The 18423-nt window shown below is 51.5% G+C and overlaps 1 protein-coding gene across 2 annotated transcripts in view; it reads right to left on the bottom strand.

The window, feature by feature from the left end:
• Nucleotides 1–13111: 13111 nt before the first annotated feature.
• Nucleotides 13112–18423, bottom strand: part of LOC122546290 (transcobalamin-1) — a 118868-nt gene continuing 113556 nt past the window's right edge. For both annotated transcript variants that reach the window (XM_087981052.1, XM_087981053.1), the window contains exons 7-9: nt 17766–17958; nt 15694–15812; nt 13112–15112 (exon numbers count right to left, since the gene is read on the bottom strand). In XM_087981052.1, the coding sequence (XP_087837178.1) occupies nt 15051–15112; nt 15694–15812; nt 17766–17958 (374 nt within the window). In that variant the 3' untranslated portion in view covers nt 13112–15050. The remainder of the gene's footprint in view (nt 15113–15693; nt 15813–17765; nt 17959–18423) is intronic.

Raw genomic sequence — 18423 nt, 5'->3', positions numbered from 1 at the left:
GTCCTTGATAATTATGTACCTGTCAGGCAGGTAGGAAAGGGTCGTGCGAGGGAGCCGTGGTTTAATAAGGAATTGGAATCCCTTGTTAAATGGACGTCAAGATGAGACGTGAAGGTTCAATTGGGGCGATTGAGAGTTATAGGGTAGCCAGGAAGGACCTGAAGAGAGAGCTAAAAGCAGCAAGGAGGGGACATGAAAGGTCCTTAGTAGATAGGATTAGGGAAAATCCTAAGGCTTTCTATAGGTATGTTAGGAATAAAAGAATGACTAGGGTAGGAATAGGTCCAGTCAAGGATAGTAGGGGGAAGTTGCGTGTTGAGGCGGAAGAGATTGGGGAGACAATGAATGAATACTTTTCTTCAGTATTCACTCAGGAACAGGGCATTGTTGTCGATGAGAATACTGAGGCACAAATAAGTAGAATGGATGGCTTTGAGGTATGTAGAGAAGAGGTGTTGGAAATCCTGGAAAAGGTGAAAATAGATAAGTCCCCTGGGCCTGATGGCATTTATCCTAGGATTCTCTGGGAAGCAAGGGAGGAGATTGCAGAGCCATTGGCCTTGATTTTTATGTCCTCTTTGTCTACAGGAGTAGTCCCAGAAGACTGGAGGATAGCAAATGTGGTTCCCTTGTTCAAAAAGGGGAGTAGGGATAGCCCTAGTAACTATAGGCCGGTGAGTCTCACTTCTGTTGTGGGCAAAGTCTTAGAGAGAATTGTAAGGGATAGGATTTATGCACATCTAGATAGGAATAATGTGATCAAGGATAGTCAGCATGGTTTTGTGAAGGGCAAGTCGTGCCTCACAAACCTTATTGAATTCTTTGAAAAGGTGACGAAGGAGGTTGATGAGGGGAAAGCGGTAGATGTGGTATATATGGATTTTAGTAAGGCGTTTGATAAGGTTCCCCATGGTAGGCTACTGCAGAAAATACGGAGATATGGCATTGAGGGTGAGTTGGAGGTTTGGATTAGGAATTGGCTGGATGGAAGAAGACAGAGGGTAGTAGTTGATGGCAAAGTTTCTTCATGGAGTGCCGTCACTAGCGGTGTTCCGCAAGGATCTGTTTTGGGACCATTGCTGTTTGTCATTTTTATAAATGACCTGGAAGAGGGGTTAGAAGGTTGGGTGAGCAAGTTTGCGGATGACACGAAAGTCGGAGGAGTTGTTGACAGTGAGGAAGCATGTGGCAGGTTACAGCAGGATATAGAGAAGCTGCAGAGCTGGGCAGAAAGGTGGCAGATGGAATTCAATGTAGCTAAGTGCGAGGTGATTCACTTTGGGAAGAATAACAAAAAGATGGGGTACTGGGCTAATGGTCGGATACTTGGTAGTGTGGATGAGCAGAGGGATCTTGGTGTCCATGTACACAGATCTCTGAAAGTTGCCACCCAGGTAAATAGTGCGGTGAGGAAGGCATATGGCGTACTGGCTTTTATTGGTAGAGGAATTGAGTTCCGGAGTCCTGAGGTCATGATGCAGTTGTATAAGACTCTGGTACGGCCGCATCTGGAATATTGTGTGCAGTTTTGGTCGCCATACTATAGGAAGGATGTGGAGGCATTGGAACGGGTGCAGAGGAGGTTTACCAGGATGTTGCCTGGTATGGAAGGAAAATCGTATGAGGAAAGACTGAGGCACTTGGGGCTGTTTTCACTAGAGAAAAGAAGGTTTAGGGGTGACTTGATTGAGGTGTACAAGATGATTAGGGGGTTAGATAGGGTCGACAGTATGAACCTTTTCCCGCGTATTGAGTCGGGTATTACAAGGGGGCATAGCTTTAAATTAAGGGGGGGTAGATATAGGACTGATGTTAGGGGTAGGTTCTTCACTCAGCGAGTCGTTAGTTCATGGAATGCCCTGCCAGTAACAGTGGTGGACTCTCCCTCTTTATGGGCATTTAAGAGGGCATTGGATAGGTATATGGAGGATAGTGGGTTAGTGTAGTTTAGGTGGGCTTGGATCGGCGCAACATCGAGGGCCCAAGGGCCTGTACTGCGCTGTATTCTTCTATGTTCTATGTTCTATGTTCTATGTCTGTGCGTGCGTGTGCATGTGTGTGTGTGTCTAGCCTGCTGCACTCACCTGCAGTGGAGCATTCCTGTCTGGCAATTGTTGAACGGTGTCCATTCATCCAGTGGAGCATACTGACCCTCTGACAGTGCAGCCCTCCCTCAGCACTGACCCTCTGACAGTGCGGCCCTCCCTCAGTACTGACCCTACGACAGTGCGGCCCTCCCTCAGTATTGACCCTCTGACAGTGCGGAGCTCCCTCAGCACTGACCCTCCGACAGTGCGGAACTCCCTCAGTACTGACCCTCCGACAGTGCGGCACTCCCTCAGCACTGACCCTCTGACAGTGCGGCCCTGCCTCAGCACTGACCCTCTGACAGTGCGGCCCTCCCTCAGTACTGACCCTCCGACAGTGCGGCCCTCCCTCAGTACTGACCCTCTGACAGTGCGGAGCTCCCTCAGCACTGACCCTCCGACAGTGCGGCACTCCCTCAGTACTGACCCTCTGACAGTGCGGCACTCCCTCAGCACTGACCCTCCGACAGTGCGGAGCTCGCTCAGTACTGACCCTCCGACAGTGCGGCGGTCCCTCTGTACTAAGACCCCCAAGTGACGGTGCTGTGAGGTTATGTTTAAATTTCTGTAGTTGATTATTAAACCCATGACCTTCTGAGGAGAAAGTGAGGCCTGCAGATGCAGGAGATCAATGTCAAAAGGTACGGTGCTGGAAAAGCACAGCAGGTCAGGCAGCATCCGTGAGCAGGATAGTTGACGTTTTGAGCATAAGGAATGTGAAGGCCGGGAGGGAGGGGAGGTTGGTGGCAAGGGGGCGAAAAGATAAATGGGAGGGTGTTGGGGCTGGCGGATTCGTAGTTAGGCAGGCGATAGGTAAATGAAGGTGGGGGTCTGAGGGAAGGATGCAGCAGATAGGTGGGAAGGAAGATGGACACATAGGACAGTTCAAGAGAATTGTGCTGGGTTGGAGGGTTAGACCTGGAATGAGGTGTGGGGGGGGGAGGGAGGGGAGATGAGGAAACTGGTTGACTGCACCTGTCCAAACATGTGCAGGTTAGGGTGGATTGGTCATGCTAAATTGTCCCACAGTGCCCAGGGATGTGAAGGTTAGGTTGGATTGGCCATGCTAAATTGTCCCACAGTGCCCAGGGATGTGAAGGTTAGGTTGGATTGGCCATGCTAAATTGTCCCATAGTGCCCAGGGATGTCTAGGTTAGGGTAGATTGGCCACGCTAAATTGTCCCACAGTGCCCAGGGATGTGTAGGTTAGGGTGGATTGGCCATGCTAAATTGTCCCACAGTGCCCAGGGATGTGTAGGTTAGGATGGATTGGAGATGCTAAATTGTCCCAAAGTGTCCAGGGATGTGCAGGTTAGGGTGGATTGGCCATGCTAAATTGTCCCATAGTGTCCAGGGATGTGCAGGTTAGGGTGGATTGGCCATGCTAAATTGTCCCACAGTGCCAAGGGATGTGCAGGTTAGGGTGGATTGGCCATGCTAAATTGTCCCATTGTGTCCAGCGATGTCTAGGTTAGGGTAGATTGGCCATGCTAAATTGTCCCACAGTGCCCATGGATGTGAAGGTTAGGGTGGATTGGCTATACTAAATTGTCCCATAGTGTCCAGAGATGTGTAGGTTAGGGTGGATTGGCCATGCTAAATTGTTACATTGTGTCCAGGGATGTGCAGGTTAGGGTGGATTGGCCATGCTAAATTGTCCCATAGTGCCCAGGGATGCGCAGGTTTGAGTGGATTGGTCATGCTAAATTGTCCCATAGTGCCCAGGGATGTGCAGGTTAGGGTGGATTGGCCATGCTAAATTGTCCCATAGTGCCCAGGGATGTGCAGGTTTGGGTGGATTGACCATGCTAAATTGTCCCATAGTGCCCGGGGATGTACAGGTCAGGGTGGATTGGCCATGCTAAATTGTCCCATAGTGTCTAGGGATGTGCGGGTTAGGGTGGATGGGCCATGCTAAATTGTCCCATAGTGCCCAGGGATGCGCAGGTTTGAGTGGATTGGCCATGCTAAATTGTCCCATAGTGCCCAGGGATGTACAGGTCAGGGTGGATTGGCCATGCTAAATTGTCCCATAGTGTCCAGGGATGTGCAGGTTTGGGTGGATTGACCATGCTAAATTGTCCCAGAGTGCCCGGGGATGTACAGGTCAGGGTGGATTGGCCATGCTACATTGTTCCATAGTGTCCAGGGATGTGCGGGTTTGGGTGGATGGGCCATGCTAAATTGTCCCATAGTGGTAAAAACAATGACTGCAGATGCTGGAAACCAGATTCTGGATTAGTGGTGCTGGAAGAGCACAGCAGTTCAGGCAGCATCCAAGGAGCTTCGAAATCGATGTTTCGGGCAAAAGCCCTTCATCAGGAATAAAGGCCGTGAGCCTGGAGCGTGGAGAGATAAGCTAAAGGAGGGTGGGGGTGGGGATAGAGTAGCATAGAGTACAATGGGTGAGTGGGGGAGGGGATGAAGGTGATAGGTCAGGGAGGAGAGGGTGGAGTGGATAGGTGGAAAAGGAGATAGGCAGGTAGGACAAGTCCGGACAAGTCATGGGGACAGTGCTGAGCTGCAAGTTTAGAACTAGGGTGAGGTGGGGGAAGGGGAAATGAGGAAACTGTTGAAGTCCACATTGATGCCCTGGGGTTGAAGTGTTCCGAGACGGAAGATGAGGCGTTCTTCCTCCAGGCGTCTGGTGGTGAGGGAGCGGTGGTGAAGGAGGCCCAGGACCTCCATATCCTCGGCAGAGTGGGAGGGGGATTGAAATGTTGGGCCACGGGGTGGTGTGGTTGATTGGTGCGGGTGGCTCGGAGATGTTCCCTAAAGTGCTCTGCTAGGAGGCGCCCAGTCTCCCCAATGTAGAGGAGACCGCATCGGGAGCAACGGATACAATGATATTAGTGGATGTGCAGGTAAAACATTGATGGATGTGGAAGGCTCCTTTAGGGCCTTGGATAGAGGTGAGGGAGGAGGTGTGGGCGCAGGTTTTACAGTTCCTGCGGTGGCAGCGGAAAGTGCCAGGATGGGAGGGTGGGTTGTAGGGGGGTGTGGACCTGACTAGGTAGTCACGGAGGGAACGGTCTTTACGGAAGGCGGAAAGGGGTGGGGAGGGAAATATATCCCTGGTGGTGGGGTCTGTTTGGAGGTGGCGGAAATGTCGGCGGATGATTTGGTTTATGCGAAGGTTAGTAGGGTGGAAGGTGAGCACCAGGGGCATTCTGTCCTTGTTACGGTTGGAGGGGTGGGGTCTGAGGGCGGAGGTGCGGGATGTGGACAAGATGCGTTGGAGGGCATCTTTAACCACGTGGGAAGGGAAATTGCGGTCTCTAAAGAAGGAGGCCATCTGGTGTGTTCTATGGTGGAACCGCTCCTCCTGGGAGCAGATCCGGCGGAGGCAGAGGAATTGGGAATACGGGATGGCATTTTTGCAAGAGGTAGGGTGGGAAGATGTGTAATCCAGGTAGCTGTGGGAGTCGGTGGGTTTGTAAAAAATGTCAGTGTCAAGTTGGTCGTCATTAATGGAGATGGAGAGGTCCAGGAAGGGGAGGGAGGTGTCAGAGATGGTCCAGGTAAATTTAAGGTCAGGGTGGAATGTGTTGGTGAAGTTGATGAATTGCTCAACCTCCTCGCGGGAGCACGAGGTGGCGCCAATGCAGTCATCAATGTAGCAGAGGAAGAGGTGGGGAGTGGTGCCAGTGTAATTACGGAAGATCAACTGCTCTACGTAGCCAACAAAGAGACAGCCATAGCTGGGACCTATACGTGTGCCCATGGCTACCCCTTTGGTCTGGAGGAAGTGGGAGGATTCAAAGGAGAAATTGTTAAGGGTGAGGACCAGTTCGGCCAAACAAATGAGAGTGTCGGTGGAAGGGTACTGTTGGGGACGTCTGGAGAGGAAAAAACGGAGGGCTTGGAGGCCCTGGTCATGACGGATGGAGGTGTAGAGGGATTGGATATCCATGGTGAAGATGAGGCGTTGGGGGCCGGGGAAACGGAAGTCTTGGAGGAGGTGGAGGGCGTGGGTGGTGTCTCCAATGCATGTGGGGAGTTCCTGGACTAGGGGGGATAGGACAGTGTCGAGGTAGGTAGAGATGAGTTCAGTGGGGCAGGAGCATGCTGAGACAATGGGTCGGCCAGGGTGGTCAGGCTTGTGGATCTTGGGAAGGAGGTAGAACCGGGCAGTGCGGGGTTCCCGGACTATGAGGTTGGAAGCTGTGGGTGGGATGTCTCCTGAGGTGATGAGGTTCTGTATGGTCTGGGAGATGATGGTTTGGTGATGTGGGGTGGGGTCATGGTCGAGGGGGCAGTAGGAAGAGGTGACCTCGAGTTGACGTTTGGCTTCAGCGATGTAGAGGTCAGTGCGCCAGACTACCACTGTGCCCCCTTTATCCGCTGGCTTGATGGTGAGGTTGGGATTGGAGCAGAGGGATTGGAGGGCTGCGCGTTGTGAGGGGGAGAGGTTGGAGTGGGGGAGGGGGGTAGACAGGTTGAGGCGGTTAATGTCCCGGTGGCAGTTGGAAATGAAGAGGTCGAGGGCAGGTAATAGGCCAGCGCGGGGTGTCTAGGTGTGTGTTGGAGGAGGGCAAAGGGGTCCTCGGAAGGTGGGCGGGAGTCCTGATTGTGAAAGTAAGCTCGGAGGCGGAGGCGACAGAAGAATTGTTCGACGTCACGGCGTGTATTAAATTCATTGATGCGTGGACGGAGGGGGATGAAGGTGAGTCCTTTGCTGAGGACTGATCGTTCGTCCTCAGTGAGGGGGAGGTCTGGGGGGATGGTGAAAACTCGGCAGGGCTGGGAGCTGGGATCTGGTGTGGGTGTAGAGCTGGGAGTGGGGGGCGGAAGCTGTAACTGGAGTGGGTGTGATGGTGAGGGGAATGGGAGTGGAGTCATGAGCAGGGGTAGTGTTCCCCTCAGGGTTCTGGGGGGGTGGGGATAGTGACAGTGGGGTCTGTGGGGGGGCATGTCAGCAGAGTGCAGGTGAGTGGAGCTGGTGGGGGCGGAAGTGGTGGTGACTATGGCAGAAGGAGTGGCGGAAGTCACTGAGCATGTGGCATCAGCGATGATGTGAGGGGCGGAAGTGATGTCAGGTGTGATGCATGAGGAATTGTGAGGGGTGGAAGTGGTTGTGGGAGAGGCCATGATGGGGGCGGAAGTGACATCATCAATCAGCGTGGGGGAGGCAGCTGTATTAGCTGCATGGCTAATGGCGGAATAGGTTCCGAGGCCAGGGGAATCTTCTGGAATGTTTGAGGAGCGTTGTATGGAGTCCCATAGTGCCCAGGGATGTGCAGGTTACGGTGGATTGGCCATGCTAAATTGTCCCATCGTGCCCAGGGAAGTGCACTTTAGGGTGGATTGGCCATGCTAAATAGTCCCTCAGAGCCCAGGGATGTGCAGGTTAGGGTGGATTGGCCATACTAAATTGTCCCATAGTGTCCAGGGATGTGTAGGTTAGGGTGGATGGGCCATGCTAAATTGTCCCCTAGTGCCCTGGGATGTGCAGGTCAGGGTGGATTGGCCATGCTAAATTGTCCCATAGTGCCCAGGGATGTGTGGGTTAGGGTGGATTGGCCATGCTAAATTGTCGCACAGTGCACAGGGATGTGAAGGTTAGGGTGGATTGGCCATGCTAAATTGTCTCATAGTGCCCTGAGATGTGCAGGTTAGGGTGGATTCGCCATGCTAAATTGTCCCATAGTATTCAGGGATGTGTAGGTTAGGGTGGATTGGCCATGTTCAATTGTCCCACCGTGCCCAGGGATGTGCAGGTTAGGGTGGATTGGCCTTGCTAAATTGTCCCATAGTGGCCAGGGATGTGCAAGTTAGGGTGGATTGGCCAAGCTAAATTGTCTCATTGTGCCCAGGGATATGCTGGTTAGGGTCGATTGGCCAAGCTAAATTGTCTCATTGTGCCCAGGGATATGCTGGTTAGGGTGGATTGGCCATGCGAAATTGTCCCGTAGTGTCCAGGGATGTGCAGGTTAGGGTGGATTGGCCATGATAATTTGTCCCATAGTGTCCAAGGATGTGCAGGTTAAGGTGGATGGGCCATGCTGAATTGTCCCATAGTGTCCAGGGATGTGCAGGTTAGGGTGGATTGGCCAAGCTAAATTGTCTCATCGTGCCCAGGGATATGTTGGTTAGGGTGGATTGGCCATGCTAAATTGTCCCATAGTGCCCAGGGGTGTGCAGGTTAGGGTGGATTGGCCAAGCTAAATTGTCTCATCGTGCCCAGGGATATGCTGGTTAGGGTGGATTGGCCATGCTAAATTGTCCCATAGTGCCCAGGGATGTGCAGGTTAGTGTGGATTGGCCATGCTAAATTGTCCCATAGTGTCTAGAGATGTGCAGGTTAGGGTGGATTGGCCATGCTAAATTGTCCCATAGTGTCCAGGGATGTACAGGTCAGGGTGGATTGGCCATGCTAAATTGTCCCATAGTGTCCAGGGATGTACAGGACAGGGTGGATTGGCCATGTTAAATTGTCCCATAGTGTCCAGGGATGTACAGGTCAGGGTGGATTGGCCATGTAAAATTGTCCAATTGTGTCCAGAGACGTGCAGGTTAGGATGGAGTGGCCATGCTAAATTGTCCCATAGTGTCCAGGGATGTACAGGTCAGGGTGGATTGGCCATGTTAAATTGTCCCATAGTGTCCAGGGATGTACAGGTCAGGGTGGATTGGCCATGCTAAATTGTCCCATAGTGTCCAGGGATGTACAGGTCAGGGTGGATTGGCCATGTTAAATTGTCCCATAGTGTCCAGGGATGTACAGGTCAGGGTGGATTGGCCATGTAAAATTATCCAATTGTGTCCAGAGATGTGCAGGTTAGGATGGAGTGGCCATGCTAAATTGTCCCATAGTGTCCAGGGATGTACAGGTCAGGGTGGATTGGCCATGCAAAATTGTCCCATTGTGTCCAGGGATGTACAGATCAGGGTGGATTGGCCATGCAAAATTGTCCCATTGTGTCCAGGGATGTGCAGGTTTGGGTGGATTGGCCATGTTAAATTGTCCCATAGTGTCCAGGGATGTCCAGGTCAGGGTGGATTGGCCATGTAAAATTGTCCAATTGTGTCCAGAGACGTGCAGGTTAGGATGGAGTGGCCATGCTAAATTGTCCCACAGTGTCCAGGGATGTACAGGTCAGGGTGGATTGGCCATGCTAAATTGTCCCATAGTGTCCAGGGATGTACAGGTCAGGGTGGATTGGCCATGTTAAATTGTCCCATAGTGTCCAGGGATGTACAGGTCAGGGTGGATTGGCCATGCTAAATTGTCCCATAGTGTCCAGGGATGTACAGGTCAGGGTGGATTGGCCATGTAAAATTATCCAATTGTGTCCAGAGATGTGCAGGTTAGGATGGAGTGGCCATGCTAAATTGTCCCATAGTGTCCAGGGATGTACAGGTCAGGGTGGATTGGCCATGCTAAATTGTCCCATAGTGTCCAGGGATGTACAGATCAGGGTGGATTGGCCATGCAAAATTGTCCCATAGTGCCCAGGGATGTGCAGGTTAGGGTGGATTGGCCATGCTAAATTGTCCCATAGTGTCCAGGGATGTGCAGGTTAGGGTGGATTGGCCATGCTAAATTGTCCCATAGTGTCTAGAGATGTGCAGGTTAGGGTGGATTGGCCATGCTAAATTGTCCCATAGTGTCCAGGGATGTGTAGGTCAGGGTGGATTGGCCATGCTAAATTGTCCCATAGTGCCCAGGGGTGTGCAGGTTAGGGTGGATTGGCCATGCTAAATTGTCCCATATGTCCAGGGATGTGCAGGTTAGGGTGAATTGGCCATGCTAAATCGTCCCATAGTGCTCAGGGATGTGCAGGTTAGGGTGGATTGGCCATGCTAAATTGTCCCATAGCGCCCAGGGGTGTGCAGGTTAGGGTGGATTGGCCATGCTAAATTGTCCCATAGTGTCCAGGGATGTGTAGGTTAGGGTGGATGGGCCATGCCAAATTGTTCCATGGTATCCAGGGATGTGCAGGTTAGGGTGGATTGGCCATGCTAAATTGTCCCATAGTGCCCAGGGGTGTGCAGGTTAGGGTGGATTGGCCATGCTAAATTGTCCCATAGTGTCCAGGGATGTGCAGGTTAGGGTGGATTGGCCATGCTAAATTGTCCCATAGTGCCCAGGGGTGTGCAGGTTAGGGTGGATTGGCCATGCCAAATTGTCCCATAGTGTCCAGGGATGTGCAGGTTATGGTGGATTGGCCATGCTAAATTGTCCCATCGTGTCCAAGGATGTGCAGGTTAGGGTGGATTGGCCATGCTAAATTGTCCCATCGTGTCCAAGGATGTGCAGGTTAGGGTGGATTGGCTATGCTAAATTGTCCCATAGTGTCCAGGGATGTGCAGGTTATGGTGGATTGGCCATGCTAAATTGTCCCATCGTGTCCAAGGATGTGCAGGTTAGGGTGGATTGGCCATGCTAAATTGTCCCATCGTGTCCAAGGATGTGCAGGTTAGGGTGGATTGGCCATGCTAAATTGTCCCATCGTGTCCAAGGATGTGCAGGTTAGGGTGGATTGGCCGTGCTAAATTGTCCCATAGTGCCCAGGGATGTGCAGGTTAGGGTGGATTGGCCATGCCAAATTGTCCCATAGTGTCCAGGGATGTGCAGGTTATGGTGGATTGGCCATGTAAAATTGTCCCATTGTGTCCAGGGATGTGCAGGTTAGGGTGGATTGGCCGTGCTAAATTGTCCCATAGTGTCCAGGGATGTACAGGTCAGGGTAGATTGACCATGTTAAATTGTCCCATAGTGTCCAGGGATGTACAGGTTAGGGTGAATTGGCCATGCTAAATTGTCCCATAGTGTCCAGGGATGTACAGGTCAGGGTGGATTTGCCATGCTAAATTGTCCCATAGCGCGCAGGGGTGTGCAGGTTAGGGTGGATTGGCCATGCTAAATTGTCCCATAGTGTCCAGGGATGTGTAGGTTAGGGTGGATGGGCCATGCCAAATTGTTCCATAGTATCCAGGGATGTGCAGGTTAGGGTGGATTGGCCATGCTAAATTGTCCCATAGTGCCCTGGGGTGTGCAGGTTAGGGTAGATTGGCCATGCTAAATTGTCCCATAGTGTCCAGGGATGTGCAGGTTAGGGTGGATTGGCCATGCTAAATTGTCCCATAGTGCCCAGGGGTGTGCAGGTTAGGGTGGATTGGCCATGCCAAATTGTTCCATAGTATCCAGGGATGTGTAGCTTAGGGTGGATTGGCCGTGCTAAATTGTCCCATAGTGCCCAGGGGTGTGCAGGTTAGGGTGGATTGGCCATGCTAAATTGTCCCATAGTGTCCAGGGATGTGCAGGTTAGGGTGGATTGGCCATGCCAAATTGTCCCATAGTGTCCAGGGATGTGCAGGTTATGGTGGATTGGCCATGCTAAATTGTCCCATAGTGTCCAAGGATGTGCAGGTTAGGGTGGATTGGCCATGCTAAATTGTCCCATAGTGCCCAGGGATGTGCAGGTTAGGGTGGATTGGCCATGCTAAATTGTCCCATAGTGTCCTGAGATGTGTAGGTAAGTGTGGATTGGCCATGGTAAATTGTCCCATAGTGTCCTGGGATGTGTAGGTAAGGGTGGATTGGCCATGCTAAATTGTCCCATCGTGTCTAGGGATGTGCAGGTTCGGGTGGATTGGCCATGCTAAATTGTCCCATAGTGCCCAGGGATGTGCAGGTTAGGGTGGATTGGCCATGCTAAATTGTCCCATAGTGCCCAGGGATGCACAGGTCAGGGTGGATTGACCATGTAAAATTGTCCAATTGTGTCCAGAGATGTGCAGGTTAGGATGGAGTGGCCATGCTAAATTGTCCCATAGTGTCCAGGGATGTACAGGTCAGGGTGGATTGGCCATGTAAAATTGTCCCATTGTGTCCAGGGATGTGCAGGTTAGGGTGGATTGGCCGTGCTAAATTGTCCCATAGTGCCCAGGGGTGTGCAGGTTAGGGTGGATTGGCCATGCTAAATTGTCCCATAGTGCCCAGGGATGTGCAGGTTAGGGTGGATTGGCCATGCCAAATTGTCCCATAGTGTCCAGGGATGTGCAGGTTATGGTGGATTGGCCATGCTAAATTGTCCCATAGTGCCCAGGGATGTGCTGGTTAGGGTGGATTGGCCATGCTAAATTGTCCCATAGTGTCCTGGGATGTGTAGGTAAGGGTGGATTGGCCATGGTAAATTGTCCCATAGTGTCCTGGGATGTGTAGGTAAGGGTGGATTGGCCATGCTAAATTGTCCCATAGTGTCTAGGGATGTGCAGGTTCGGGTGGATTGGCTATGCTAAATTGTCCCATAGTGCCCAGGGATGTGCAGGTTAGGGTGGATTGGCCATGCTAAATTGTACCATAGTGCCCAGGGATGTGCAGGTTAGGGTGGATTGGCCATGCTAAATTGTCCCATAGTGCTCAGGGATGTGCAGGTTAGGGTGGATTGGCCATGCTAAATTGTCCCATAGTGCCCTGGGATGTGCAGGTTAGGGTGGATTGGGCATTGCTAAATTGTCCCATAGTGCCCAGGGATGTGCAGGTTAGGGTGGATTGGCTATGCTAAAATGTCCCATAGTGCCCAGGGATGTGCAGGTTAGGGTGGATTGGCCATGCTAAATTGTCCCATAGTGCCCAGGGATGTGCAGGTTAGGGTGGATTGGCCATGCTAAATTGTCCCATAGTGCCCTGGGATGTGCAGGTTAGGGTGGATTGGCCATGCTAAATTGTCCCATAGTGCCCTGGGATGTGCAGGTTAGGGTGGATTGGCCATGCTAAATTGTCCCATAGTGTCCTGGGATGTGCAGGTTCGGGTGGATTGGCCTTGGGAAATGTAGGGTTTGAAATTTCGGATGAGGATGGGTGGGTTTGAGTGGGAAGCTTTTTAAGAGAGGCAGTGCAGACTCGATGGGGCGAATGGCCTCTGCGGAGTTCGGATTTGATGGCATGGGAGGGGGTTCAGGTCTGAGTCGGCCCACCCCAATCCTCTTAATTCCTGCTGTGAGTATTTGAATTTGGCAGAAGACTGCGGACGATTGTATTGCAAATGTTCCAAACGACAGGCCAAGCCAGTGGATATGCATGAGATGACTTTATTTCACTGAGAAGGAAAACAAAGTGGCCAGCATCCAGGAACGCCGCGACACTTATTTTTTCCGAAAGTGGTGATCTGGACGGAGTGTGAGAACCTTGCAAGCCATCAATTAATCATAAGTGAAAGGCGCAAGAAGAGGGATAATCACAAAAGCAGTGAACTGAGGAGCTATCGCATATTATAATGCCAGTGTGAACAAACCGAAGCTGCAGACACACCTCATGGCAGAAAAAAATCACCATCGTGGTTGTACATTCTTGTGTCAGGTTCAAGTAAAATATAAAATGAGGACAGACAGACAGAGGTGGGGAGAGTCTAGGAGGCTTATGGAATGCATTCCTGATCTCAAGACGTTCCGGAAAACCAAAGGCATGGCCCCCACTGTTGGATCAATGAGAATCGGGGGCCGGGATTGGACAAAGTTGCAGAGATAGGGAGGGGTGTAGGGGCTGGAGGGGGTTACAGAGATAGGGAGGGGTGTAGTGGCTGGAGGGGGTTACAGAGATAGGGAGAGGTGTAGGGGTTGGAGGGGGTTACAGAGATAGGGAGGGGTGTAGGGGCTGGAGGGGGTTACAGAGATAGGGAGGGGTGTAGGGGTTGGAGGGGGTTACAGAGATAGGGAGGGGCGTAGGGGCTGGAGGGGGTTACAGAGATAGGGAGGGGTGTAGGGGCTGGAGGGGGTTACAGAGATAGGGAGAGGTGTAGGGGTTGGAGGGGCTAACAGAGATAGGGAGGGGTGTAGGGGCTGGAGGGGGTTACAGAGATAGGGAGGGGTGTAGGGGCTGGAGGGGGTTACAGAGATAGGGAGAGGTGTAGGGGTTGGAGGGGCTAACAGAGATAGGGAGGGGTGTAGGGGCTGGAGGGGGTTACAGAGATAGGGAGGGGTGTAGGGGCTGGAGGGAGTTACAGAGATAGGGAGGGGTGTAGGGGCTGGAGGGGGTTACAGAGATAGGGAGGGGGTGTAGGGGCTAGAGGGGGTTACAGAGATAGGGAGGGGTGTAGGGGCTGGAGGGGGTTACAGAGATAGGGAGGGGTGTAGGGGCTGGAGGGAGTTACAGAGATAGGGAGGGGTGTAGGGGCTGGAGGGGGTTACAGAGATAGGGAGGGGATGTAGGGGCTGGAGGGGGTTACAGAGATAGGGAGGGGGTGTAGGGGCTAGAGGGGGTTACAGAGATAGGGAGGGGTGTAGGGGCTGGAGGGGGTTACAGAGATAGGGAGGGGTATAGGGGCTGGAGGGGTTTACAGAGATAAGGAGGGATGTAGGGGCTGGAGGGGGTTACAGAGATAGGGAGGGATGTAGGGGCTGGAGGGGATTACAGAGATCGGGAGGGGTGTCGGGGCTGGAGGGGGTTACAGAGATAGGGAGGGGTGTAGGGGCTGGAGGGGTTACAGAGATAAGGAGGGATATAGGGGCTGGAGGGGGTTACAGGTATAGGGAGGGATGTAGGGGCTGGAAGGGTTTACAGAGATAGGGAGGGGTGTAGGGCTGGAGGGGGTGTAGGGGCTGGAGGGGGTTATTGCTTTCCGTCACAGAGGCGTTGCCCGGTGGTGAGGATGATATTGCAGTGTATATTGTATTGGGCCAGAAATCTGTGATAGTCTGTGGAGGGTGATCAAAGAGTGAGGACTTGTGTCCATTTGTGATGTGGGTAAGAAAAGTTTGCATAAACTGAAGAATTGAGAGGGTGGGGACAAGGGAGCATCTCGGCCACAGGGAGGTATGGTGCAGGTTTGGCATTAATCACAAGGTGAGTTGAGAAAGACAGTGTTTTTCAGTTATTTTGAGAGACACTGAGGTTCATCTCAGATCTGAGCTCTGTTCCAGGAGTTAGGTGTGATTTCCGAAAAACTCCGAGGCATACTGGGATGGTGCAGGAGGATGAATCTCGATTTCCCAGCCCGAATCTCTCCCAGTTCCTGATCAGTACTGGCTGTAGTTTGCAACGATGCGCTCCCCGTCTTTGGGCTTGTAATCGCCAATACCTGCCAAGCAAACAGACTAACAATATCAAGGAGCTCTCTCTCAACATAGAAACACCAGCCTCAGAGCAGTGGGAAGGGAGAGAATGTGTGTGAGAGGGAGGTGGGAGGGGAGAAAGAGAGAGAGAGATATTAATGTGGAATACAGTCGTGTAGAAGTTATCAATGGTAGTCTAAGAGTTTTGTTTCTGGATTTTAAAAAATTCTATTTACAGGATTAGAGCATTGTTAGTTGGACCAGCAATTTGTTACCCATCCTCGTGGTCAGTTCAGAGATAACCACATTTGCTGTGGGGGTGGACAGGTAAGGCCAGCAAATCAGCCAGACCAGGTAAGGACAGCAAATTCTTTCTCTGAAGGACATTAGCGAGCCAGATTTCTGGCAATTGACAATGGTGTCATGAATAATATTCTTGAGTCCAGGAGTTGGATTACCTGCGGGCAGTGTTATTTATCTGTCATTAATTCAGTTCTGAGGAAGGGTCACTGGACCCGAAATGTTAACTCTGATTTCTCCCCACCGATGCTGTCAGACCTGCTGATTTTTTTTTCTCTCCCAGCTGTTTCTCATTGTCCGTTCCTACCTTGATCCAATGGTTGAGTGCCGCTCAGGAGCTGCCAATAGGTTCTGTTTTCGGTGGAAGCTGTTAGGTTCCGAATGGTGGTCAGGAGTGGTCCCCACAGTGTGCTTGTGACATTAAAGCTGTAACAGGGAACGAGGCATCGTTCAGAATACAGCAAACACAGAAACATGGGAAACAGATGCAGGAGGAAGCCATTCGGCCCTTTTGAATCTGCCCCACCATTCAATAGGATCCTGGCTGATCATTCAATGTCAGTGTCCCATTCCCACACTCTCTCCATACCCCTTGGTCCCTTTAGCCACAGATGTCACACCCAGCTCCCTCTTGAATCTACCTAATGAACTGGCCCCAACAGCTTCCTGTGGGGGACAATTCCACAGGTTCACAACGTGGATGAAGAACGTGGTGAAGAAAACCTCATCTTTTGTTCCAACTGTCCTGTCTCTCCCTGGTTGCATTCTCAATCTCTGTCTGTCTCACTCGCTCGCTCTCTCTCTCTCTCTCTTTCCCTCTCTTCAAATCTCACTCCTTCTGAAACATTAATTGTGGCGTGACCTGTCAGATGCAAACGCTGGTGATTCAGATGAGACGTGGGAGAGACTGAAATGGACAGCAAACGCAACTGATCAGACAAATCAGGAACAATAAAACATTCGGGCGATCAGGAAAAAAACAGAACGGGAGAATTGCTGACAGAGATCATGAGATTCAGAAAGAGACAGAGAAAGGGAGGGAGAGAGAGAAAACAAATAAAGATGGAGGGAGACAGAAATAGAGACAGATCATGACATGCGAACAGAAACAGAGTAAGAGAAAGGGAGACATGAGCTGGAGAGGCAGAGAGACACAGAACATGACATAGGGAGAAAAGGAGAAAAACAGCGAGGTAAGACAGAGAGAGAGAGATAAAGGTGACAAAAATAGAGAAGCAATAACGAGCGAATGAGAAAGAGACAAAGATGAGAGAGACACAGAGATGGAGAACGAGATAGAGTGGGAGACAAAGATGCGGAGGAAAGTAGAGACAGAAAAAGAGAGAGAGAGAGGAAGAGATAGAGATCGAGTGGGGGAGAGAGAGAGAGTGTGTGACAGAAGAAGGGAGATGGAGAAAGATGGAGAGGGAAGTAGAGAGATAGGAAGAGACAGATATGGGGGGGAGAGAGACACAGAGAGAGAGACAGAGAGAGAGAGAGAGACAGAGAGAGAGAGAGATGATGATGAGAGACAGAGACAGAGAGACAGAAAAACAGAGAGAGAGAGAAAGAGAGAGAGAGACAGAGAGAGACAGAGACAGAGAGAGACAGAGACAGAGAGAGACAGAGAGAGAGAGACAAAGAGAGACAGAGGGGAAAGTGAGGACTGCAGATGCTGGAGATCAGAGCTGAAAACGTGTTGCTGGAAAAGTGCAGCAGGTCAGGCAGCATCCAAGGAGCAGGAGAATCGACGTTTCAGGCATGATTCCTGAAGAAGGGCTCATGCCCGAAACGTCGATTCTCCTGCTCCTTGGATGTTGCCTGACCTGCTGCGCTTTTCCAGCACCACACCTTCAGCAGAGAGAGACAGAGAGAGACAGAGATGAGAGACAGAAAGAGAACATGAGAGATAGAGAGAGTAAGAAAAAGAGGTGAGACAGACAGATGAAAGAGATAGAGAGAGGGAAACAGAGAATGACAGAGTGAAACAGAATGGGAGCTGAGTGTGACTCTAGCTTCAGGACCTTGATATTGGGGTGAAACCTGGGGTAAAGTTCCAATAGCCTCCTCCCTTGTCCAATCAAGGATATCGGGCCGAGACGTCCCTGATCCGGGGAGATTCAGTATCAGAGGGTGGGCAGGTCTGGAGCCTCAGGAGATCACCAATGGGAGAACTGGAGGTGGAGATCACTCTCCCGCCTTCCCAGTGAACCCTGGGAGATGTCCACACCTTCCTGATGAAGGGCTTATGCCCGGAACATTGATTCCCCTGCTCCTCGGATGCTGCCTGAGCTGCTGTGCTTTTCCAGCGCCACACTTATCGACTCTGACTCTCCAGCGTCTGCCCTGCAAGCACCTCCTTCACAGTTAGGCCCTTACCTGAATCGAGCGGGATACAGATCCCGGGCCTTCTCCAGAACCCGGATCAGGGGACTCCCCACCGGCACGGAAACATTCACGGCGTCGTTGAAGGAATGGGTCAGTCCGTCCACAATGTTGTACTCCACCGTGATGGGGACAGCCTGGGTGGTGGGAGGTGGGGATGTAGTGGTCACCGGGAATGTCAGGTTACCTACAGAGAGAGGGGCAGAATGGCGCAGGAGTGAGGAAACCTCAGATGCCAGACCGAACACAACTCAGGACACCAGCGTCAAAATGAGGTCGGACAGCACGGAAAACAGATCCTCCTGGTACAACGAATTCATGCCGACTAGAATCCCAAACTTAGTTGACCTCGTCAGGGTTAATGGTCCATGATTATCAATCTTTTATTGTTGGAACGTCCTGACTCCAAAAATGCCCCTTCCTCATCTATCCGGACATATTTACACTCTGTGTTAGCCACTGTCGTGGATGCACATGTGACCGGACATATCTCACCATTACACCACCTAATGAGATAATACCTCCCTGGTGCTGTACAGGGAGGCCTCACATCTCAATACCAAATATAATTCTGGGATCACTGTGTGTTGAGACCTGACAGGAGGATATCTGTTCCTTCACTTCGGTGAAAGCTATGGCATGTCTGTTTCCA

Source organism: Chiloscyllium plagiosum, unplaced genomic scaffold (genome assembly GCF_037043375.1).
Source record: "Chiloscyllium plagiosum isolate Xiang-an unplaced genomic scaffold, Cpla_swu_hap1 HiC_scaffold_38, whole genome shotgun sequence".
NCBI classification, from domain to species: Eukaryota; Metazoa; Chordata; class Chondrichthyes; order Orectolobiformes; family Hemiscylliidae; genus Chiloscyllium; species Chiloscyllium plagiosum.
Note: the sequence above shows the minus strand (reverse complement) of the source record. Positions and strands in the feature narration are given on the sequence as shown.